General features: G+C 40.7%; 2 protein-coding genes across 12 annotated transcripts in view; one reads left to right on the forward strand and one right to left on the reverse strand.

Annotated features, from left to right (window-relative positions):
* frmd3 (FERM domain containing 3) overlaps nt 1–17,625 on the reverse strand; it is a 64,220-nt gene extending 46,595 nt beyond the window's left edge. For all 4 annotated transcript variants that reach the window (XM_082553613.1, XM_082553611.1, XM_082553612.1 and 1 more), the window contains exon 1: nt 16,840–17,625. In XM_082553613.1, the coding sequence (XP_082409739.1) occupies nt 16,840–16,944 (105 nt within the window). In that variant the 5' untranslated portion in view covers nt 16,945–17,625. The remainder of the gene's footprint in view (nt 1–16,839) is intronic.
* Nucleotides 17,626–17,675: 50 nt separating this feature from the next.
* On the forward strand, nt 17,676–24,192 carry LOC309718414 (putative gluconokinase). Of its 8 annotated transcripts, none has more exons than XM_082553621.1 (7): nt 17,677–17,779; nt 18,841–19,022; nt 19,281–19,362; nt 19,794–19,824; nt 20,002–20,088; nt 21,616–21,659; nt 22,419–24,192. In XM_082553621.1, exons 3-7 carry the CDS (start codon nt 19,325–19,327, stop codon nt 22,786–22,788), a joined length of 570 nt encoding a protein of 189 aa, XP_082409747.1. In that variant the 5' UTR covers nt 17,677–17,779; nt 18,841–19,022; nt 19,281–19,324; the 3' UTR covers nt 22,789–24,192. The 8 variants fall into 8 exon arrangements, with proteins under 8 accessions (XP_082409749.1, XP_082409747.1, XP_082409748.1 ...); XM_082553622.1 differs by having other exon boundaries at nt 18,841–19,006; XM_082553620.1 differs by having other exon boundaries at nt 18,841–19,002.
* Nucleotides 24,193–25,587: the final 1,395 nt, after the last annotated feature.

The following is a 25,587-nucleotide window of genomic DNA, read 5'->3' on the forward strand; positions in this document are numbered from 1 at the left end:
TAGACTCAAGGTGTTGACAGAACAGCCTCTGAAAATAAGATGTTTGCTGTAAATGTCACAGCAGCCACTCAAAAACCAACAGTTATATGTGTCCAGGACACCGTGGCTGTATTTGTTACGCACCAAATAAAGCAAAGCAAACATTAAACACAGCCTTAGTCAATTCACAAAGATACACTGTTGTAACAGCCAGAATTTCCAGGTCAGTGCAACCAACAGTAAAGGAGAATCAGCTAGATTGTTTATCAGTGCTGGGAGTACCAAATTACTGCTATTTAAGAAAAAGAGGTTCAAAAATATAAATCGTCTGTGTCTTAACATTAAGACGACTGTGTTAATGTCTGATACCTGCACAGGTATCTGCAGGTGGTTTGAAACATGAGCTGCCTCTGAAGTAGCCTTATTTTGGTCAGTGTACTTTTGCATTAGCCAGAGAATACATGTAAAGATGAGCTCAACCTATTAATATTCAACCTGTTCAGTGGTCCTAAACAGCTTCAGGCAGAGGAGTTAACTGTTACCTCAATGGTAACAGTTAATGCATACATGATTAAAATACACAAATGACTCTAAAACCAGGTACACAACTACAAACATAATTATTAGCTAATGCTATGCCTAAAACAGTTTGCTAAAAGCACAGGATGTATTTTAACTTCTTAAAGTCCATGCTTCTTAGCTAATAGTGTTATTTATGAGTTGAAATTACAAACTAAATATAGTGGATAAACAGCTTTGTTACCTGAAATGATAAATAAAACCTTTAAATTATTTTACTAAACATGTGATTAGCAGAGAAACTGCTAATGAACCAGGCGAAATTGTAAAGTATGGTTAAACTGCTAAAGGTAAGATTAAAAAAGAAAGACTTAAACACAATAATGAATGACGTAATTGCTATAGCTATTAGCTATAGCTGTAAAATGATCAGGGTTTTTGAATCCATCTGACAGGGCTGCGGTCATCACAGTCACATCACCACCTCTTAAGATTAAATTTTGATCAATCTGTGACACAACCAGCAAGGAAATTGGATTGTGGTTCTGGACATCTGACATCCTTTGAATAAATCCAGGTCCTGAGATACAAAATGCTCAAATTTGTTTGCCAGCTAGTTGCTAACTGTGTCTGATTCTAAGTGGATTAGTGCTGAGCATACAGCAGATTTTTGTTTTATAGATTTTTGAGTCAATAAAGAGGCCTGTTGCAAGCATGTAACAACACTACAACAGCACTCAGACAATAAAGTTGTGACAGTTCATTGATGAGCCGTAACTCACTGTAAATCCTCGTAAAGATAAGCGGAGCTGCTGACACCACTATGCAACTATTTTCACACCATCATTAAATATGTTCACCTTTTCCTTGGTGAAACCTGTCCAGTTTAATTAAACCATTTTTTATATAATATGTGACGTGGAGGACTTTGCAGGGGTGTTTGGTTGAATACAAGATGCCAAAACTGTATTAAAAATCTTCAACAGCAGTCTTAGGTGGATTTCCCCTGTGGCCTGTGTTATATCACCACAACATCAATTGGCTGTCAGTAATCCTGTTTGCTGCATGTCCCTACTGGCTGGTCCAGGTTTACCAGTATATCACCAGTAACATTAGTCAAATGTGTCCAAGCTGCGATTCTCAGTGTGTCCATGTTCACCTGTGGGTTGTATGTAAATAACCTAGAAAAAAATCACTCTCTGTCTCTTTAAGCTGCACTTCTCCATCAGCATCCATGCATTTTGATGTGTGTCTGTCTACATCTCTTTAGGATTTTTTTGGCTGATCCCTGACAACAGTGTTACTAAGATGTTAAATCTGAAGAGAAAACAGAGAGAGATCCATGGAGGGAGGAGAAAAATAGACGAAACGGAATAAAAACAGCCACGCTGTGAGCTGATTCCAGCCAGATCATCAAACGACACCTTTTCTCCGTCTAGTTCTCGGGCAGACGCTCGTGGAGCAAAGAGTGTTGGACTGACGCCAAGCGAGAATAAAGAGAAACAAACCAGACAGAGTGAAACAGGGCCAAACATACTGAGAGGCTGAGAGCAGCTAACATAGAGCTAAAAGAACGAGTGAATAAAAAAGAGAGACTGACTGGTGAAGCAGAGAGGAAGAGAGATGTAAAGAGTCTATGTCATGTCCAACAAGGCCTGAATACATATTTTATATATCCAAAGGCTGGGCATTAAAGATTAACCCAGTCATCCTGTCTCTACATGATCTCACCTAATGATGGCAAAGTGCTCTTCTCTCAGCCCCGCTCAAAGACAGAGATGCATACACACTCTGCAAATAGAACCTCAGTGTGGAGCGAAGTCAGTTTAGCACAAGCAAAGTGCACGTTGACATGTGTGCTCAAGTGTGTGTGTCCATCCACTACCATGGTTAACCTCCTTACAGCCAGTCCAGTCCAAATTCTGGCCAAATAAACAAAACAAAACAAAAAAAACCATTAAGACACAGATGTTTTATTGTGTCTGTCTATTATTCATTTACAAAGCTAATTACATTTTGGGAAATGAACTTGGAACACATGGATTAATGCCCAATTGAAAAGTTGTGTGGAAACACGTAGTTTTCAGGGTTTTCCCCCAAATCTTCTATTTTAATTTGAGTATTTGAGTACTGTAGTTTTCGAATGTTTGAATGATTTTGCCTAGTCAGCATGAACATTTTTAAGTGTCTACACAAGGAACAAGTAGCAGCAATGTGGAGACCAACAACTAAAGAAAGTTAATGACACTCATCCATCCTCGCCTTTTTGTGACAAGAGGCGAAATAAGCAATGGCGGCATAAAATGCGTGGGTCCAGACTCAAACTTTACTCATCCTCAAAGTACTTGAAGAAACTACCAATGAGAGGGCAGGATGACAACCAGAGCCTGGAACGTCTGATCAGCCATCAGTGGCAAAGTGATGCAAATTTTCTAGGTAACCTTCTGATGTGTTTACCACCCTGTCATATCGCAATCATCTGCATTTTTATTGTCGTATATTAATTGTTGTCTCTGGCCATCACGTTGCTGATGTCATCACGCATCATTCTGCAATATTCCAGGTTCAGGTTGCCTAGGGAACCTTCTAATGTACCTGTCAACCTGTCATATGCCAATTAATGGCATCATTCACCTGCATTTCCTCACCTCAAAGTTGAGAAAATGTTAACTCAGGATCACCCACTTTGTGTTGCCAGCTGTCAGTTTGCCTGTCATCGATTGAACATCATTGACTATTACTGATGAGTTGCTTCCTGTTAGGACGTAACTCACCAACAGACCACATTATATGCAGTAAGTAACTGAATTATGTACATTAAGTGAATTAAAATAAAATAAACAATCGTGAAATTTTTAAACTGAAAATCTGAAAGTGTACATTGTGCGAGTGGGTGTTAAAGTGTCTGGTGCTGTAGTGAAGCCGAGAAGAATCAGGCTGGGATGTGTTAAGGGATGTGCTGATAGTTGCTTCCTGTGTAAACGCGACTCACCAACAGCCTTGGTGGACTCTGTCCTTGAGAAATCACCAGAAACAGTCATTGGAGGTCTTTCACTCCAGTAATTGTCTCACTTTTAAGCCTCTGTGTGGCCACAGCTGCAGCCTGACTTACACGTTTAGATTTTATCGCCATCTGTCCCTAAATTGTTAAAATTACTATAAAAGGTAAGGACGGGGAGATGCCATTTTCACAGATGCACAGAACAAATTGGATTTCAGACATGGGGGCGGACGAGATTCTGATTCTCCTCAGGAGAAATAGCCTGCTCTACCCCTTAATCAGGGCTTCAGTAATGCAAGTTTAGTCCAGCTTTTTATTGACTTGACTTTTAGAAGTCTATACCTCACTTCCTCTCTGTGTAATTACGCTGGATAAGGTTCTTTGCATTGTCATAGCAGCATGTGATGAGGATCTCTAGCAGTCCAGGGACTGACTCTTTAAGCAGCGTTTAAACAACTTTTTGAACATTTTGTGAACTTTGTGGGGGGTTTCAAGTACAACGTGCCAGAAAAAAAAACCTGAGACCAACTTCCTTTAAGGAGCGTCATCATGTCAGTTTTTGAGGTAAGCATGTGTGGCAAGTCACATTACCAGTATGTACTGACAATAGTGATTAAGGTACTCCCCCACCCCTGATGATACTCTGACTGTACAGTATGTAGTGTAGCTGAAGTTCATCACAGATATCTTATTTGTTCTGATCATGACTTTGTGACCACTACCAGTTCTGCACTAGGACCCTGGGTACATTGGCCTAGTTAAACAGCGCTTGTTGTTTAATTAACATGCATGCCAGCTCAATTATGACTCCTCCTTATCAACTGAGACGCAATTGCTTCATGACACGGCATACCTAATTGGCTGAGTTGAAACACTGTGTGAAGATCAGTGTTAAATTCCTGTGATGCCCCTGTGAAGAAATCTACTCTCACTCCTATCTGCATCCTCTGGGTGGGTGGTGGGGGATTGAAAAATAATGGTTTGCCCTCTTTACCTCCACGCCAACCAGTTTAAAAGCCAAGTAACTGCCATTCAAACAAATGATACATTAATTTGTGGCTTTTCTCTCTTTGTTGTCATTGCTGCTGCTCTTCAGGGAAATTGAAATTTAAGTCACAAGTGGACCAATTCCTCCTAATTTGCCAATTAGGATGTGTGCGAGTAGGCTTTTGTGCATGTGTCCTATTATTCACAGTGCCAATATTTCTAAAGCCAGTTTGTGTTTACCACCCAACCCCCCCCCCCCCCACCCCCCCCCCCCCCCCAAGCTAATGAATGGATCAATCCAGAGGCTTGATGAGGATACTGCAGAGACAAATCAATGTGTGGGACATGGGATGTGGGGAAAGGAACACACGCAACTAGGAGATAAAAACAGAGTTTAAACTCTCCTCGTTATTTTGCAACACGACACTTTGCCTTTTTCGTCCCTTCCCCACTGTGTGACTGAACTGAATATATGGCATGTTCAGCATTGATTTGTTGCTTTTTTTAATTGAATACACAATGTTAACACTCAAAGACTATTTCATGGTACTCCATACATCATTACCTTTCCACCAAATGACTAATTTGATTTGCAGAGATCTATTCAATTTTTTATTCTTCATGGCTACTTTGACCATTTTGATTGTAGACCGCCAGAAGATAGACGGAGATAGTCGGCAGAGTCTAAAACAGATTTTTGAAGTAAGCTCCATAGACAGCGTGAAAATGCATAAGTTATCCACTGGGGAAATGCAGTTTCTATAATTGGAAGAAAGCAGCAGAGGATCAAACACTTCCTGTCTGGAGCTGGGTTATGCAACATCCACTTTATAAGTAGAGAAATCTTTGGTCTGACCTCAGCATCATTATCTCTCTAGCCTCCTATCATCACACCATTTACCCATAAATCTCTGATTAGGAGACCTATGCTGTCTTTGTTTTGCTTTTTTTTACTGAAAGGCGGCACAGAAAGATGCAGTGTAAAGAGAAAAGGCAGCATGCCGTGTGTCAGAATGAAACTCACACAGCTTCAGTATTGATCTCAAACGCTGCATTAGAGAGGGTGCTGATTTCACCTCTTCAACCAGTGACCCACAACAGTGATGGACTCTTGCCTGGAGCTACAGACCAGCTTTTCTTTTAAGCTCATTGTGCACTCATAGTCAGACGTTTACAGATGCTCATCATGGATGTCACAGTAATTTTGGGCTCACAGGTTTTGATCTATTTTGGATTGTTTTTGTAATCCACACAGGGTCACAAGTATACATGGAAAACTAAAAAATGAGGGACTTGCAAAAATCTATATAGTTTTGATGTGATGATTACAATATTATGTTTTTCCCTGACTGCCAAACCTCTGTAGAACACTTTTCAAAGACACATGAGGAGCGCTTCCCCTGGTTCATGCTGGTTACTATGATTGCAAAAGAAGCATTAAACTACTGTGAACTAAATAATTAAACTGAGCTCACACTGCAGTGACAAGGGTGTTTAAGTTTTTCATTACAAAACTGCATGAATTAGCACATCTTGTAGACAAAGTGTATAAGCAGAATTCAGCTGAGGTGGTGCAGCGACGTTATTGGACGGGCCTGAACACAGATGCCGTTTTCCTGCGATATAATGTTAATGTGCCTCCTCTCAAAATCATTATTTTTAAATATATTTACACTTGTACAATTTGGAGCAGTGCTCATGATGACTGTGACCTTGCCTCAGTGTGACAGGAGGGAAACATAATTACCCTATGATCACCTACAGTGCCGTGCTCCAGAGATTCCCATGAACACATTGTACATGAGCTCAAAAGCATGCACAAATTACCCTACGTGATCTTAAACATGTTAGATGCACACCTCGAGCTCACGGCTGGGGGCGCGGTCTGTTACGCTTTGTGATAAGAATAAAAAAAAGATCACTATATGGAGCAAGAGCAGCTCCTTGTGTAATGGATTGTCATCAGATTGCGGGAGAAAAGAGGTGTGACGATAATGGCATGACTGGAGATGCAACACTGCTGGTATGAATACAAAGGAAGCACCGAAGCAGCTGTCTTATCTCTGCACCGCAGAATGTTTACATTTGTGCCAAACGATCGAGAAATCCACGAGAACAGAAAAGAGGAGCCGCGTGTGAAAACCTGTGAGTTATTGTAAACTGACTGTTTGCTCATTTGCATGTTTGAAGCACAAATTAGTCCATCATACGTATCCTCCTCTGTTTATGGTACAATACGTAAGGGTGTGCATTTCCTCCAGGGAAAAGAGCTGATACACCATGTTTGCACATTCACACGATGAGGCCATTGATGCCGTCACAAAAAACACACAGACTGTTTTGTTCTCTATGTCTCTGTTTTTCTTTTTTCTATTTATAGTCCTTTTCTAAATTCAGAAACAGTTGAAACGATGCTTTTTAAGATGTTTCGGAAATGCAGAAGTCTGTCGTCTGCTTCTGTCAGCCTTTGCATATTCAGAGAAATGTGGCAGAAAGCAAAGGGAAGTGCATCTGGGCTCATTCTGTTACCAACAAACCATGAAAACACAAGCACAAATGTCGGTTGTTGGGTTTATGTACACAGCCTCACTGAAAGAAGCATTAATAATAACATGATTATCTTCATGCAATCGAATAAATTGAATGTAGCTGCTTGAAAGTTCTTTCTGTGAACTTGCTTTAAAAGGACAATATTGACAACAGAAACGGAGACAGGAGCAACCATCAATCTAAATCCTAACTCTCAGTTTGAGAGTATGGTCAGCATCTTTAACCACATCTGCCAGATGTTTTTAAAAGTGAGGGGGGAATCTATTAAGACAGAGCTTCAATAAACCAGATGTGATCGCAGCAGAAGATAAGAACACTGTCCTTTTCCTTATGCATGCTTTTTGTATTGCATATCTCCTATACATAGATACGTTTTTAAAAAGATGAAGAAAAAGAAAGATAACTCTCTGTGTTACAAAGTAATTACTCCCTATCATTAAATCCCAAATTAACCGTGATTAATCAAATTTTTTGGAAACCGGAGCTCAATTTCATGAGCCACACCCAGGCCTGATGACTGAAATAAGAGTTACATGGACAGGTTATTATGTAGCATTTAGGGGTTGTTGTTTTTTTCTTTGCTCTACTGGAGCACTCAAAGTGCTTTAAACATCATGCTTCATTCACACATTCACACCAGCACTTTGTTTTCTACACCTAAGAGCTTTCTGTCTAACTTTAACACACATTCATACACCAACATATGCATCAGAGAACAACTTGGAATTCGGTATCTTGCCCAAGGATACTTAGGGATGCAGACTGGAGCAACCACTTCAAATTAGTGAATGACCTGCTCTGCCTGTTGAGCTACGGTCATCTATTAACTACAGCCAGTAGAAACCATCTTCAAAAGAGAAGTAGGCTAAAAGATCTCAAATAGCAACACATTATGCCACAATCTACTACTCAAAAACTCAAAACAGATGAGAAACAAAGTTATGCACATCTATCAGTCTGGAAACAGTTACACAGCCATTTAAAGGCTTTGGGACTGCAGAGCATCATCAAAACGGTCACAGCACTGTATCTTTTTCACACCACTATATAGGAAGAACCACAAAATGATGTCTCGGATTAGATATTGGAAATTTTGTCTCTGTGTCAAAATTCTAACTCCTCTACACATTCACCACTGGATCTGTATGTAGGAGTGCAAACGTCTGACCGTGAATGGTCATTAACCTGCTATCTCTTTTGCACAAACTCACGGGCGATTGAGCTCACGTGAGAGGAGTGCAAGTCATGTCATGTGTCTTGCCTCCAGCACACATTATTCATTAACCACCATTGAAACCACAGAGTATTTCCAGTAGTGAGAGCACGTCTGAAGGGGACCATGTCCTGCTGTGAGAAAGTCTAATGACCAATATTGTCTGGAGTTCATGTGTGGTAATAAAAACAACTGTTGCATTAAAATGTTTAAGTGTGTTTGCAGTGGTTTTCACTCCCAGTGTGGTGACAGCCAACGAGACCACGACACTGAACATCAGCCTGCTTTGTGTGACCTACTTTTTCCACTCCTACTTATTTTTTGTCTCTTTTTCCATTTTAAAATCCCAATTTTTCCACCTTTTGTGAATTCTTTTCTGTTTATATACCGCCGCGTGTTCCGGTTTACCCTTCGTTCTTTTCTCTGCCCCGTCTTCCTTTTCCAAAATCCGCTCGCTCTGCCAGTCTCATTTCAAGTCTGTTTCATGTTTTAATCTTCTTAATCTTTTTTTTTCCACAGCTCATTTCCTTTCCCGTTCCTTCCAACACCCTGTTGATTTTTCGATGCCATTTTCACGGCTCGTGTTTCCACCCAACCATGTCATCCTATATTTTTTCTTGTTTATCATCTCATTTTTGTTTCCTATCCACCCCGTTCTTTTGATGTGTCCCTCCCTCTCTATCCCCTGCTGTCTCATCTCTTACTGCTGTCTTTCAGCTGCAAAAAGAAAAAAAAGATTATTTCTCTTCACTCATCTTCGGGAAAGCATCAAAGAGGCACCGGCAGGAAGGATAAGAATAGAAAACTGATGCTATTTATAAGCTTCTTCAAAGAATGCCTATTAGCCAAAACAAGAGCACTGCCTCAGCTTTATTTGAACACATACAGACAGATGTCTACAGACACCTCTCCTTGACCAGCTGGAATGGAAACACAGTGAAAAACAATGCCATAGCTGATATGCTCCTTTAAATAGACTGTGTTGGGGACGTATTGATGACCTATACTATAATAGAAACAACGCATTTATTACAAACTTCAAAAAGTTCCCTGTAATCATGCTTTTGCACTGCCATATCAGTCTTTCTCTTATCTGTAGCAAATTAATGTCCATAATTGCAGAACTTTGGCTCGGTGGCAACTTTTAAATCTTTCATGGTCCCTCCAAATGCACACACACATCCACGTTTGCACACACCCGCATGGTGTAGCGCTGACAGCTGACTGATGTTGGCCTCATGAAGCACAGTGATCTCCCTTAATTATACATGATCTGTCACAGAGGAGAGGGACAGAGAGAAAGAAGAGAGTGGAGGAGATGGGGGGGGCGAGGAGACAGAAAGAAGATATTGATGAGAGGCAGGCAAAAATAGAAAGTGAGAAAAGGTGGTCGGAGCGGTAAATGCGAAGCTGAAAATGGAGCAGAGGATAAGTGGGGTGAAAGAGGGAGCGGGAGTTGGAGGAGCGGAAAGTTAAGATGCCGGGGGAGATGATAGAGAGAAAGAGGAGAAGGACAGAAGAGAGGATGGGAGGAAAACGAGTGAAAGGAAATCAGAGGACGCCACCGTGTATTGATCTTGACGTCTCCCCTTCGGCTGGTTGGACTTAACATTGCCACTGAACATGAGAGCAGCAGGTTGGACTCATTCACCTCCAACCTCCAGGATGTAGGCTGCAGGCACATGCCACATATCCCCACTCGCTCTCTGCCTGCCTTATACACTGCTGTCAATATGTTCTCCTAAACATGATTACACTCTTCTGGAGGCTGTCACTGTCCTGTATGACAATATTTTCCCAGTCATAAACCATAGGCTAAGAGAGAGAAATCCAGTCGTTCTTCCTGATACACACACAACCGCATCCCAATCCATATTACTATAACTAGAACAGAAGTGCTCGTCGTATATACCTCTCAATATTGCTGAGTCAGATTTATATGTATTATAAAAAGTCTTTCTCAGAAGCAAGTCTCCTCACTCAGCAGCAATCTTAAAATGTCTCCTAAATGGCCACTTATCTGGGAACTTATTATCAATCTGGTCATTAAAACTGGATCAAATCTGATGAAAAAACAAACAAAAAGTTGAAAGGTTTAAAGACTACGAGGCAAAACTGTATCGTTTTATATTTCATATTTCTGTATAGTTTTCATATTTATATCCTGTTCATAGCCTGTACATACTTATAGTTATAGCATATTCATAACATACCTTCATACCGCGTACATTGTAACATACCCATAATAGACCCATATTTTGTACCCTCATACTTATAACAGACCCATTTCTGTAATATATCTATATATTTATATTATGGCTAAAGAACTTTCTGGATGGATGCAAAATGCATTTCGTAGCCTTGTACTTGTGACATGACAATGACAATAAAGTTGAATTCTATTCTATTCTAAACATGGTTTTAAAAAGCTTTTGTCCCCTTTAATTTGTCTTTCCAACTTCATATTTGCTGTTGCAGGTTCTCCCAACAGTTAGATTTCAGGTTTCTTTGAATGCCACACAGTACACGATTTGTTTTAGGCTGTAAATGAGCCTTTTTAACAAATTTGTGCACTACAGTGAAGAAAATTGAAAAAATGACAGTGATGTTATGTGTCCTGTGTTCCTCGTAATCATATAACAGTCATACACAAAAAACGAAGTGTTTCCCCTGATTCAACAGCCTGCAGAAACACCTTTGGCAGCAACGGTGTGTCTCAGTGTCTTTATCAGTCTCTCGCGTTGTTGTGGAGGATTTTTGGCCCACTTTTCATTACAACTTTGCTGCAGTTCATTGAGCTTTGTGGGCTTTCATTCATGCACAGCTTTCTTAACATCCCACCACTCAATCAGCTTGATGTCTGCACTTTGACCGGGCCATTGCAACACTTTGATTCATTTCTTTTTCAGACTTTCTGTTGTAGATTTGCTGCTGTGCTCGGGATCATTGCCCTGTTGTATGACCCAGTTTCTGCCAAGCTCCAGCTGCCCAACAAATGGACTTGGTATACATAGAAAGTCATGGTCGACTCAGAGCCTGCAAGGTGCCCGGTCCTGTGGCACAAAATAAGCCTAAAATGTTGTCCCGTTGCGCTCGGTATGAGGTGTTTATACTTGATTTGTTGTGTTTGATGTTCTCCAAATGTGGCTCTGTGGCTCTTAAAAAAGTCACGCCTTTTCAGTCCATTTTTAATTGTGCATCATGAACTTTGACATTTATCATGCTGAGGCCTGTGAACTCTAAAATGTAGCTCTTGGTTTTTTTTTAATTATTTATCTGAGCATTGTAAGGTCAGACGTTGGGGTGAAATTTCTGGGGCGATCATGGCATGGTCTTAACACCAAACTGAATGATCCAGACCAGCAAACTGCCAAAAATTGTGCTCCATAGAGATGTTTACACTTGCATGAGTATACCTGGCTGCTACGAGCCTTTTTAATTCCAATGGAAATAAAAATTGTGAACTTTTTCCCCACTGGACAGAGTCCAGTGAAAACTTTCTTTTTCACATGTTTGTAAATGACTAGAGCTTTAAATTAACCTATTGTTTTACTAGGTTGGTATACTTTCAGGTTTTGTCCAGCCCTGATTATGTCAACACAGTTGAAACCCAGTTTAATTTTTAATCATTTGCTCTTTGCTGTTTGTGAAATGCAAAAACAAAAATAAAAGTCACCTTACCATATCCACTAATGTTTACATTTAACTGATGATTTCTCAAACAGTTTCTGGCATTCAGCATTTAGAAACCAGGGCAACAAATAAATATACATTTAAAATAAAAGAACAATTCAAAGCAATGGAGAGAGAGAGGTGAAGAAGAGAGTGCAGGCAAGGTGGAGTGAGTAGAAAGTGACAGGGGTGATTTGTGACAGAAGGATAGTAGCACAAGTGAAAGGGAAGGATCGCAAGATGGTTGTGAGATCTGCTGTGATGTATGATGTGGAGACAATAGCACTAACAAAAAACAAAAATGAGGAGGCAGAGCAGAAGGACAGCTCAGATGGAGTGCTTTGAGACAAAGTTAGAGAGGAAAGGCTCTAACAGAAGAGTATGCAAGGGATAACAGGAGGCAGATGATGTGCTGTGGTGACCCCTAAAGAGAGCAGCCAAAATATAAATGATGAATTCATACCTAACCCCATATTTTTATCAACTAATAACAATGACAAAAAAGCATCAGGGTGATCTATAGTCAGGTAAAGGTCAGCATAACAGCAGCAACAAACACATTTTCCCTACATAAATCTGATTTAATCAATTTAAGCTCAGCACAAGCTCTTGGAGTTAAAGTCTGATATTTTCATTAACGGACACAAAGATGTGACGGAAAAACAAACGCTTTATTCTGTTGCCGCATTTTTTCAAATAAATTAATCGTTCAGACTATTTTTATTGTCGACCTGAAAAACCATCTCCCAAATCAGTCAGTAACCAGCAACAGCTTCACAACTGCGAGGCCAAAGTGAAAATCCTCGGGCTCTGTAGAGACTAAGGAAGCCACAAACGAGATGGTGCACCTGGATGACACACTGATCAGCCGTGTCTGACGAATTATAGTCTGACACCAGCTTTCTTAAGCAGTCAGTTTGCTTTCTCTTTATACTGCCAATTAACCTCCAACATACTTCAGTAATAAACAGCACCATACACAATCATGAGCAACTCCAGCTTCAAACTGCCTCAGTGTTTGGTAGCGCTTCATTCTCTTGACTGGATAAAAATTGGTTCTTATTTATAGAACTGAGTCCTAATTGGCTCCTACAAGCTTTCCAACAACAGAAATACAATGCGAGTGTTATCTGTATCACCGGGGAAGAATGAGATTGAAAACTTCTAGCAAATATTGACACTTTTTTCTTCTACTTGATTAAAACTTCAAACAACAGCCTTATAAAAATCAGTCAGTATCGCCTCTTATTTATCTTAGTTATCGAGCCTCTTTTTGGAGATTCTAAAGTGCAATTCCACCAAACGTGATGAGCAGAAATCGTATATTTGTTACATTTAAAGCAGACAGTAAATGCACCACATGTAAGGAGACCTCCAGAGTGCAAGAGGTTAAATTTAAGACCATTTATTCATAACTTTCACTGTAAAGAAAATAAACTTATCATCCCTTATCGCGTCCTTTATATTAAGCCTGTTTTATATCATTCATGTTTACTACCTACACTCACCGGTCACTCTATTAGTTGCACTTTGCTTTTAGTGTGTTGGACCTCCTTTTGCCTTCAGACCTGTCTTAATTAGCAGCAGGCAGCAACAAACAGCAGCAGCAGTTGTTTTTCAGCTGCACATCCATGATGAGAATCAGAGAAAGTGGCTACACTGTGATCATGAAGTAGCAGTAACACTCAGGTAGGCAGTACCATTTAAATTATGCTTAATTGATGATAATATCCCCCACACCAATACATCGACAACAACCTGAACCTTTGATACAAAGCAGGATGCTGTTTATGGTCAATTCTGACTCTACCATCCAAATGTCACTGCATAATCTGAGACTCATCCAATCATGCAACCTTTTTCTAATCTTCTATTGTCCAATTTTGGTGAGCCTCAATTTTCTTATTCTGACAGGAGCGGCACCCAGTGTGGTCTTCTGCAGCTTTAGCCCACCTGCTTCAAGGTTTGAGATGTTGTGTGTTCAGAAATGGTCTTCTGCATACAAATGGTTATTTGAGTTACTTTTGCCTTCCTGTCGGCTCAAAGCTGCCTCATCATTTTCCTCTGACATCAACAAGGTATAGGATAGGTGTACCTAGCAAAGTGCAAAACGACTGCAAAGTTACTTGAATTGTTCAAGTCACTTGAACATCCCTTTGTTTTCTGCACTGCGCTGGATATTGCCTTACAAGTAATTATACTGGGTGGGGTGTTTCGAGACTTTAAAGTCTTCAGGATTATCTATGCAGTGCCAAATACTGTGTCCCCAAAGGGAGCAGCTAATGCACCAGTGTCTTTAATCCAGAGTCAACTGAACTGATGCCTTAGAGAAAAGTTAAAGGAATCAAGGGCATCCCAGTCTGACATTACACTCTATTCAGTCGTGGTTTGTGCTCAGAAGTACATTTTAGGAACTATTCAAACACACAGTTCTTTCAATTTTCCTATTTTCATTATATGTTTGTCATTTTATTCTGACCTACATATGCAGGACAATTGGGAAAAGCTGACAAAATAAGAAATGCAAAGAGGAAAAAAAAAGAGCAGATAAAGTAAGAGATGGAGGTCTCCTAGCAGCGGTAAGAGGAGACGCGCTGTTGTTGAGAAGCAGAAGTGTAGCATGAGGAGCACAGGAAACATCATGAAATATGTAGGAAGGAGCAGCTCAGCACCGGAACACAAAGCCATTAAAGAAAGCCCTGGAAAATGCAGTCAGCTAGAAATATAAACGTCCATTTCCGTATCGTTCATAAATACTCTCGCGCATGGATAAAAGCACACACACGCTTTCACATCTCCTGGAAAAAAAAAAAGTAAAAGCTTTAATACTCATGTACACAGTTTAACACATTCTTCTGCTCTCAGAGACGCAAGCACGAAACTGTACATGCATTATCAGCACTAAACACAAAGAAAACAGAGCCAATCTCGTCTCTCCTCTCTCTGCTCTCCTCCTTCTCTTCCACTGGACCTGAAGATGTTTTTTAAATCATTGATTGAGTACATGCAGGAAACCAGCAAGACAGCTAGTCTGACATGCAGCAAGTGCTCTCAGTCTTTCGGGTTAAACAGCAGACCAGCGGACAACTCGCTCCGAAGGCGGTTTAGGGCGAGAAGAGGTGGCGCTCTGAGCTCTGAGCATTCACTTCGCCCTCAGCCCCGTACAACTCAGGCTTGTCAACAAGGTGCTTCAGCTGTGTGGAGGATTTGGTGCAGTGCTGAAGATGTAAGTGAAAAAAACCATAGCACAGTGCAATAGAATCCAGTCATATTGTGACTTGGCACTTATTTGCTGTTCAGCATTTCATATATTTTTATGTGTAATAATGCATCATAAACTGGAAGACTGACGGGATTTTATGTTTATCTCTCTGGCAACAGCTGCAGCTCAGGGCTGGAGGGGCTGTGGAGCCTCACAGGATTTAGTTTGTTTGTGAAGACTGGAGGAATCTATACTTTCCTTTGTTCAAGCAGTCTTAAAACGTCCCAGCGTTAGATCTCAGGTGAGGATAGTTAAAGGATTCATTGATTGGATCCAAGGATCGGGTTTTACAAAGCACATTGATTTGGATTTGACAGGATTTCAGTTTTGTTGTGGTTTTAATTTTGTGCTTCGGTTATCAGTCTGCCTGAGCTAATGTCTTCACTTAAAGATGAAATTTTCATTTCAGATTAAAAAAAGATTACTGATCAGACACAGTATCACCACATACTGGACAGTATGGCAGATTTTATTTTATTTTATTTTTACAACACATGCCCTTTCTGACATACACCGGTGGGATTTGTGTCGCTTTTCAGAATCAAACCAACGATATTTTGCTTTTTGGACAAACGTGGGACCAACTACACTAGGAGAGTAGCAAAAAATGTCTTCTTCTTCTTCTTTCAAATAAGAGGACTTCTGACAAACACATGACACATAGCAGAGCAAAGGATGCTTTTGGAAAGACTTATGCCACACCTTTATGTGACATTAAAGATATTAAAGCACAGAGTTGATCTTTTCCTGTTAATATTATTCACAAGCCCATTTTTAAAGTAATGAAAATTATTTTTTTCTTGGTATATATGTGGGTACATTTATTTTAACAGAAATTTAAAAAAACTGAAAGTAAGTTGCAGATCTTTTCAGCAGCTCATGTTAGGTCAAACTGCAAAAAGCAATTGAAAGTGATAGTTATAGACTCGGTTTCTCCACAATGGAGATAGCTCAGCATAAATACCTGCATCACGAACTCAGTGCTTTACAGTGACTATCTTCACTGTCTGATAAAGACACTCGCTGCTGCTGCTGGTAGAGGGTATGTATTATCATCTCTGTGGCAAACAGAAATGAGACCACACAAGTAAAGCACATCAGTGTTTCCGTCTCTCTCCCACTCAGCCAGCCACAGCCTCTCATAATTGCAATCAATAACTCAAACAGTTTCCGTCCATGTTATCACTACTATCATCATCACCACCACGCCCATGGCGCTCCATCGTTTTATCTTCTATAAATCAAAGTTCATGAGACTTCACTCTATGGCAGTCACATCTAGCCACGGTGACCACAACGCAAATGCATGGATCGCTACTGGGCTTGCTGTTTTCTCTCCACTGCCTGAATCGTCTGAGCAAGGCAGCAACCTTTCCAGTAATTTACAGCAGAAGGGAAATTAAGGAGAAAGCTCTTATTAAACGACGAGTCATAATAATAATAATAATAATAATAATAATCATCATCATCATCATCATCATCATAATCATAATAATCATAATAATCATAATAATAATAAGCGTGAGGTTGTTGCAGCCCCCTAGTTTTAATTCTCCATGCCTGCGTAAAATTGATCCACTGCGTCCACGTGACATTCGCAATTATCAAAGACTACGAGATGGACTGGTAGATGAGACGCGCAGGGCTTTAATCTACCTGAATGCTGCAGGAGATCTCGGAGTCGTCCAGTAACCGGATCGTACAGAGTATCTCCTGGTCCAAGGAGCGGAGGCTGGGGCTGCGAAACCGGAGCATTTTCATCCTTCTGTCGGTTCTGTTTCAGCCCCTCATGTCGGAGGTTCCACAGACAAGACCAGACGCGCGCAGAGGCTCACGCACACGGATGACTCACGCACACGCACGCGTCCGCGTATACATTGCCGTTCAGTCGGGTCTTGTCACCCCTTGAGACGCCCTTGGAGATGAATAGGTGGATGGGGTGGTGGATGGTTAGATGGATGGATAAGAGAGCGGATGGATGCAGCAGAGAAGGATGGGAGGAGAGCTTTCATCCGTCTCCAGCCTGCCCACTGATGGATCTACAGGACGGAGGATGGTTTTCCCTCTACTCCTCCTCCTCCTCTCTCTCTCTCCCTCTGGCTCAACCCCACTTCACAAGTGTCTTGTGACCCTTCTCATTGCTCCTCATTGCAATTACGTCCAAATGACACGGGAGACCTGGCGAGCGTAGATTGCCCTGCCCTGTGGATACCCTTTGATTATAACTATTTACCAATTATAACAAGTATTATTTCAGAGGTTGCTGATGCTGCAAAAACGGCATCTTTACCTTCCATATGTATTTAAATGTTTGCGTTAGCGATAAATAATAAAACTCATATAATATATATGCATTGTTACTGATATTTCCTCATTGTAACGACACTCAAACTGAGATTAAATAATTAATTTAATCGGTAATGACGTCAGAGTCAATTTCGTTGTAACGCAACACCGCGGTCCCTTTAATTGTTAACGTAAGCGACGTGCTTAGTGCGTCATCACGTCCCTTAGCAAAACAGCCAGAGGCCATGATCAGATCGTTCGTTCACGGGATGTTATCGCCTCTTTCCTGCGCCGGAGTCACGTTTAGCAGGCAGGTCTCACATTTTTGTTACTGTTTGTTTCAGCTTTTCAGGAAGGCTTGATTTTTTTTTTCGTGACGTAAAACCGAGGCTAGTTTTTCTTTAACGAACAGCAACTGTAAACGTGCTAAAGGAGGCTGCACTTCAGCTGGACTTCCGCGTTTAAGAACTGATCGCTTTTTATAGCTACGGAAGCTCCACCCGTTCATTATAACGGCGGCATCGGTTACAGTTTAAACGTCCAGTTAACTGGACAGAACAAAAAAAAAAAAAAACAACCCAGCAGATTAGTCCTTAAGGAAACTATCATCAGCTGTAGAAAACATTTATGCATGCATGCACTCATCGGCCACTTTATGAGGTATCACGTTGGACCACCTTTCACCTTCAAAACTACCTTAATTCTTCATGGCATGAATTCAACAAAGTGCTGGAAACATTCCTCAGATGTTTTTGCTCCACACTGACATGATAGCATCAGGTGCAGATCCCAAAGATGCTCTACTGGATTCAGATCTGGCGACTGTGAACTTATTGTCATGTTTAGGAAACCAGTGTGAGATGATTTGAGCTTTGTGGCTTGGCATCCTACTGGAAGCACCCATCAGATGATAGCAACACTGTCGTTATAAAGGGTTTAAATGATGGTCAATTCAGTTTCAAGGGGTCCAAAGTGTGCCAAAAAACCATTCCCCACACCATTACACCACCAGCAACAGCCTGTACTGCTGTTACAACGCAGGACTTGTTGTGAGCTTTGTAGTATGCATCAGAAGATGGTTAAACTGTGGTTATAAAGGGATGGACCAATGACTCCAGAAAACAGTCATTGGGATGGACGTGGTCACCAACAGTTCTCTGGTAGACTGTGGTGTTTACTTGAAGCTCAGTTGGTACCAAGGGGCCCAAAGTGTGCCAGTGAAATATCCCCCACACCATTTCCACTCCATCTCTAGCTAAAGCTCTGATATAAGACAGGATAGATCAAGAATTTCATGTTGTTTACACCCAGATTTCTGACTGTGTACCATCCCAAAGAACTGATGCTCATGAGATATTTTCTCTTTTTTAGACCAGTCTCTGTAAACCTTTGAGATGCCTGTGTGAGAAAATCCCAGCAGATCAGCAGTTTCTGAAAAACTCAGACCAGCCCACGTGATACCAACTAGCATGCCACATTCAAAATCATTCAAATCACCTTCATCTCCCTTTGTGATGCTCCGTTTGAACTTCGGCAGGTTGACCACATCTGATGTACTTAGTTGCTGCTGTGTTATTGGCTAATTAGATATTTGTGTAAACAAGCAGTTGAACACGTGTGCCTAATAAAATGGCCAGTTAGTTCTCACGATTGTCATTATTAATTTGACTTAAGTAAAATGTTCAGTGGGTGCTTTTCACTTCTAATGATGTATTTTTACAATAATTTATTAATATTGATTTAAACTTTAAAGCTCTAAAATCTTACAATCAGATATATTTATTTCCTTTTTCTTGTTTAATCCTTTTCAGGAAAAGCCTGCTTTAAATATAGTGCATGAAGAACCACAACCAGGATGATCTACATCATAATGGGAGTCTCGGGTTGTGGAAAGTATGTACACAGTATGTTCATGTATTTCATGCATAAGTTTTGTGAAACAAAAGTAAATGAGCTGTTTCTGTACCATTATAACCATCAGTATATAACGATACCCTGTTTAATAGAGATTATATTGACAGACAATGGCAATTTTATTTATATTACACGTTTTATTACATGTAAACTCAATGTGGTTAACACACAAAATAAAGACATAAAAACAATGTCTTAAGACAGTGAAAACAGCACAAAAAAGAAGTAGAAAATTCTCACAGCTAAAAGAGAAGGTCCAAAAAAAGTGAATATTTTCAAAATTAGTTAATAATAATATCATATTTTTATGATATTAAAGGATGCTGACAGTTGTTTTATTGCAACATTTCTCAAATGTTGCTAAACCAGTTTTGTCCTTGATACTCTTTATTTATTTATTTTAAATATAGAAGCACCTTTGGGATCTTCCTATCTGAAAAGGTAAGTAGCCTCAACTCTAACCAACAACCTCCCTACACACACACACACACACACACACACACACACACACACACACACACACACACACACACACACACACACACACACACACACACACCTCCCTCTTGGTTCCTTGTGTGCCTAATACTCTTCTGTCCATGTGTGTTTACCCATCAGCTGGGTTGGCCCCTGTACGAAGGGGATGACTTCCACCCACGGGAGAACATCGAGAAGATGTCTCGCGGTGAAGCGCTTACAGATCAGGTCAGCCCAGGTGTGTGTGTGTGTGTGTGTGTGTGTGTCTGAGTGTGAGTGTGCATTCTGTCTGCTTCACTTACATGTCAATCATTTATGGCGTTCAGTCTCTTTTCTGTCAGGACTAAATAACTCTGTTTGACTTACAGAAATGCACAAAATCCACAAGTAGCCGGAGGGAGCTTCAGTCGTGCAGACAGTGAAAGCAGCAGGGAGCGATGCTGAACTTTTCATAACAACCGTCAGTCCTGAAATTCAGTTCAGTCATTTATTATCTGTTTGTTCAGGGCTCATCTCCTCCCCATCCATGCTGACTTTTTAAATAAAGGGAGCCCTCCAAACAATTGTCTGGCTTCCTGCCAAAGTTGAGTATACAGGCTTACAGGCAGAGGAGCCCCCGCCAGCATTTGGCAGCAGTTCACCGGTAGCGGTGTTTGGTGGCAGATGATAACCTCCCACTCAGAGGTCTGCTTTGAACAGCGAGGAGAATTACCCAGGGACGTGCTCCGTCCAACCCTTTGGCATATTTTAAAAATTGTCAACAGTTGGCAGTTTGAGAATAAATGATGTGCGAGGAGTGGAGTCATTAAATCACATCTTCATTGACGGATACCAAAGTATTCTAACTTGTAAATGAGAGTACAGGGAAGGTCATCAAATGTCTTTTTGAAGGAAACAGACAAGATTTCAAGTCTTTTCCAGCATAATTCAAAGATTCTCAGTGGGCTTTAAAGGTGGACCCTGTGGTGTCCAGTCACAGAGTTAAAAAGATGTCTGACGCTTCCATAGTCACTTTCATAATTTGAGCCCGATGAATCCTGGTATTGTCATCTTGGAATATGCCCCTGCCAATAGAGATAAAAATATTAATTAATGGAAAAACCTGATCGTTAAGTAGGCTCAGGTAGTCAGCTGACCTCATTTTTGGGCACATAATGTTGCTGAACCTTAGACCTGACCAGCTGTAGCAACCCCACTTCATAACAGGCTCGTGTGGTAGGGAGTGGGGTTAATGACTGCAGCACTTCATCCTCTTCTCTTCTTACCCTTTACCGTTTTCTTTCCACTCATTACAGAGTAGATCTGGACTCCTCAGACCACATGACCTTTTTGTTTTGCCTCCAGGAATATCAGAGCTCTTTTTTCCCCAATTAGCGTCACTGATATGTGGTTTTCTTAAGGCCACAAGTATTTTACAATTTGCTTGATACAAGTCAATAATTTGACCCTTTTTTTCCACAATGTCTTTCAAAATGTTTCTTTAACAAATGAGGAGCTGCTCATGTCGTTAGTTTGTGTTAAATCATTTGTTGCCAGCCGAAACACGTTATTCACCGCAGTAATTACCCAGCGGAAGGCTCTTAGTTATTTGTGTAGTTAAATCCATGTGGTGACTTTTCTTTTAGCCATATATATATATATATACAGACCAGCTGGAAAACTATTTAAAGGAGTTAAATACACAATCTTAAACTAAGCTGTGCACAACAAAAATCAGTTTTTGTGTTTAGTGTTTGCTTTTCTTTGTCTCTGCAGGACAGATTGCCGTGGCTTCTCAAACTACACGAAGTCATTCAGAGGTGAGCGCTAACCAATCTCTACAAATACATAAGTTCTATCATTTCAAAGGACACAACATTGGCTTTTTTTTAAACCATCAGCCTTTTAAAGGTTGATGTGGGGGGTGTTGTCATCACATCAAAGGTTACAAAAAGGAGGGCGAGGCGGCAGGATTTTGACCTCGACCTCACAGTCAAGGTCAGAGGTCAAGTTTTCTAAAAATCTTGTGACTGAGGGGGTAAAACTGATGGCCGCCAGTGTTTTGTGGCAATTTACCCTAATATCTGCTGTAAGCCAACTGCACACACACACGTTTCATGAAAACAGGTATTTTTTATGACATAAAGGAGAAGATGATGGGTTTAGAGGTAGAGATGAAGAGCAGAGGAGCGAGGTGAGAATGTGCAGGCATGAAATTGTCGAGAGAGAAAAAATGTCAACGATGGTCGTGAAAATTGAGATGAAAACCAGAGAGCCAGGAAAAACAGTTTGGGGAGTAAAGACAGATTACGTGAGGAAAAGAGGTGAGGGAGAAGCAAAAAGTGTGTCGTCTTTTTCTAAAAACGTCAGCGGCAACATCAAAGAGTCCTTCTGCTTAACTCTTCCACACTCAGATGCACTTATTTTTCTCCATCCGCTCGTCCTTGCGTCAATCTTTTTCTCTTTAGTTGTTGAGACTAAAGTTTACTTTAAGCTTATTTTTTTCAGTCTGAACTTCAGTAGTTATTCATTCCTGCCCTCAGCAACTTTGTACATATGTTCATGTCTTCCTGTCACAGAGAGAGGAGTTCAGGCTCTGATGCTCTCCTGGTGTGCTCTGCACTGAAGCACCAGTACAGACGGATCCTCCTCCATGGCTCCAAAGCCCTCACTTCCCCTTCGGAGACAGACCAAGAAATCTTCCCTCCGGCTTCTCCTGATGTCTTTTTTCTTTTCCTTCGTGGTGACTATGAATTCATTTACCAGAGGATGGTGGCCCGGAGGGGTCACTATATGAAAGCCGACATGCTGCGTTCCCAGTTTGATACTTTAGAGGCTCCGTCTGATGAGGAGAATGTGTTGACACTGGACATCCAGAGGGGCATCGATGATATGGCTGTGGAGGTTGAAAGGCACTTAATCGACCACAGGTCAGGGCTACCAGCGTAGCCTTGACCACCACAACAGACCACATGGGATCCTTAGCAGCTGTAACATTGATATTCCAGCAAATATTCAGGATCCTGCAGGATTACATTTGAATGACTTTGGTGATTCCCTGTGTGGCTCTCCACAGCAACCAGGAAGTCACAGTTTCCACTTATTTGAAAACATCCAGCATCTACTCGATGGACTGGCACACGAGCTTGACAGTGGACATCAGATGTTTGCTTTTTTTCCCTCTTTCCCTTGAATATCTTGAAAACAGTTGAGCAGTAGATGAATCCACATGTTCGATTATTATATTGTCACAGATGCACTTCCTGATGTTCCCCTCCTAGTTACCCAGGCTTGGACAAAGACTGGAAAGTTGTGACTCCACGAGGCTGGTGTGGTGTCTCCTTCTGGGGTCCCTGTGGGCATCTTTAGCATGTAAGGTGAATAAGTTAAATACAACATGGAGCCCATTTTTATATAAACTTAAATCTATATAATTTTACAGAAATATAACATCTCTGTAAATTTTGTAATAGATTTAAAGGCCTCGGGAGTAATAAAAAGTATGATTAATGCCTTTATTAGGACAAAATTAATATTTTTAGATACTTGAAAACTAAATACCTACAAAGCTGTGATAGAAATGATTAACATGTCAACATGACAGACTAAGATGATGAACATCAGTGTAATCACACTGTCATGTGACATTTTAGCACCAGCAGTTTGCCTAAGTAGAACAACACAGAGTGTGTGGCCTTTACTGTTGTTCTAGTCCCTTTTGAATAGCTAATTAATGTCTGGTTTGTAGTGAGGATGAGAAATAAATCACTGTTTCAGTGTTGATGTAAAACCACAGAGTGTGGCAGGCTTGACGAGCTCACTAGTTATTTAGTGAAGAGTGGAATACACAGTATGTGTGATTTTCGAGAGTTCTAGCTGGTTGCAAACATTTAAATATTTAGGTGCCATTCTAATAAATGCATTGTGTGTATGTGTGTAAGCTTTGAAACTGAACCGGTTTGTGCGTATTTAAGGATGGTATCTTTTAAGAATATGCCATGGTGAAGATAAAAGGTTTTTACAGCCTGCTGTGATTTCTGCCTGTGGGGGTGTGTCCTGCCTTAGGTACCGCCCTGCTGTACTGCTAAGACCAGAGTGCTTAATTAGGGCCAGGTTTTTCTGTGTTTCTCTTCTTTTCATAGTGATAACATGTGGCGAATCTCCTTTAGTTGAATCCTTTAACTAAAAAAAACAAACACACACGTATTTCATTACTAATTTTGCCTTCTTTTTCAATCTGGACATTTTTTGTTACTTCTCCACATACCCTGGACTTCTGGACGTTTCGAGTGTTTGATCATAAATGATGTGATGCTGATCTTTTTAATAGTTGGAATAAACACATGGAAGCTCTTTATTTGTCCTGATGATTGTCCTCAACAAACCCAAAGATAGTCAGGTCACATAAGCATCTTTGTTTGTTTTAGAGCCCTAGAAAACTCTGCACAGTGTCTTCTCTGCTGAGAATGTTTCTTTATCATTTTCAGGATAACAAGTTTCTTCTGAGATTGAAATCTTCACACCGACAAAGTCGAATCATTAAAGAGATTTAACCTGAACACTTCACTGCTCCCCTCTGTGAGGTTCAGACCAAACACTCAGACACACTCTCTCACACCTGCACTTGTGGAGCTGTTCTAGTGTTGTGACTCATCTACAAACCTCAACCCGAATATTTTTGGAGCTTCTAATCCAGAAACCCCCCCTCTCGGCTACTCTCATATCTCACACATTCAGCCGCACACACACTTTGCTGGAGATTAACCCCCCCCAGTCTGGCGGCAACAGACAAACACATGCAGGTTGTCAAGCAGAGCGCATCCATCTGATGACAGAGTACGTGTCCCGTGTGTCAGGTAGCTGTAAGCCCCCAAAAGGCAGGAATGGAAAGCAGAGGAACGCTCTCAGTTTAAGAACATCTTTTAATGTTGTTCAGTGCACGGGTCTGTACAGTTTCAGTAAGTGGAATAACACATTTGACCCAGTTTGTATATCTTGCAGAGGTGAGCATGCAGATGTGGATTTCTGGCTTACATTTTAATACTGTAGGCAATAACATGAGAATAACAATGAGTTAACTTTGACCTACTTTGCTACATCTCAGATTCAAATTGATTTTCATACAAGCCATACTAAAAGACTCTAAATGCCACCTAGTGTTTCTAGTGGGGTAGTGCAAGTTTAGATATTAGAAAGAAAAGCTTTGAGGAGTGTTATTTCTACAATTTTGTGGATTAAATACTTAATCATACTTATTCTTAATACATTATTACCCAAAAAGAACAATTTGTAGCCACAGAAAATCCTGCTAAACTAATGCTGCTGTTTGACCCTACTGCAGAACAACTGCAGAACATTATATTTGAACACAGAGGCGTGGAGGAAACGCATCTTATACAAAGCCTCATAAATTCAGCAACAAATAGCACGTATTTACATAAATGAGAAACAACAGAATTGAATTCAAAGTAAATAACAGCATTTAATAGTTCTGTTTACAACAGAGCCACGAGTCGTCTAAAGGATGTTGCTCAGTCTGTTGTTTGCTCGTGAAATCCACAAGGAGATAAATGAGCCTGCTCCTTATGGTGCAAAAATACTGCAGCATAGAGCTCAAGCTTAAGGGAGAGCATCACATCAGGTATTTCATGGCTGATGTGATTTTCTCTTGGCTGTGCAAACCTCACTTTCTGTACGTGTCTAACCTCAAGATAAACACTGACCTCCAAGCAGGTTTGGACTTTGCAT

This window comes from Aulonocara stuartgranti (assembly GCF_965226115.1).
Source record: "Aulonocara stuartgranti genome assembly, chromosome: 12".
NCBI lineage: Eukaryota > Metazoa > Chordata > Actinopteri > Cichliformes > Cichlidae > Aulonocara > Aulonocara stuartgranti.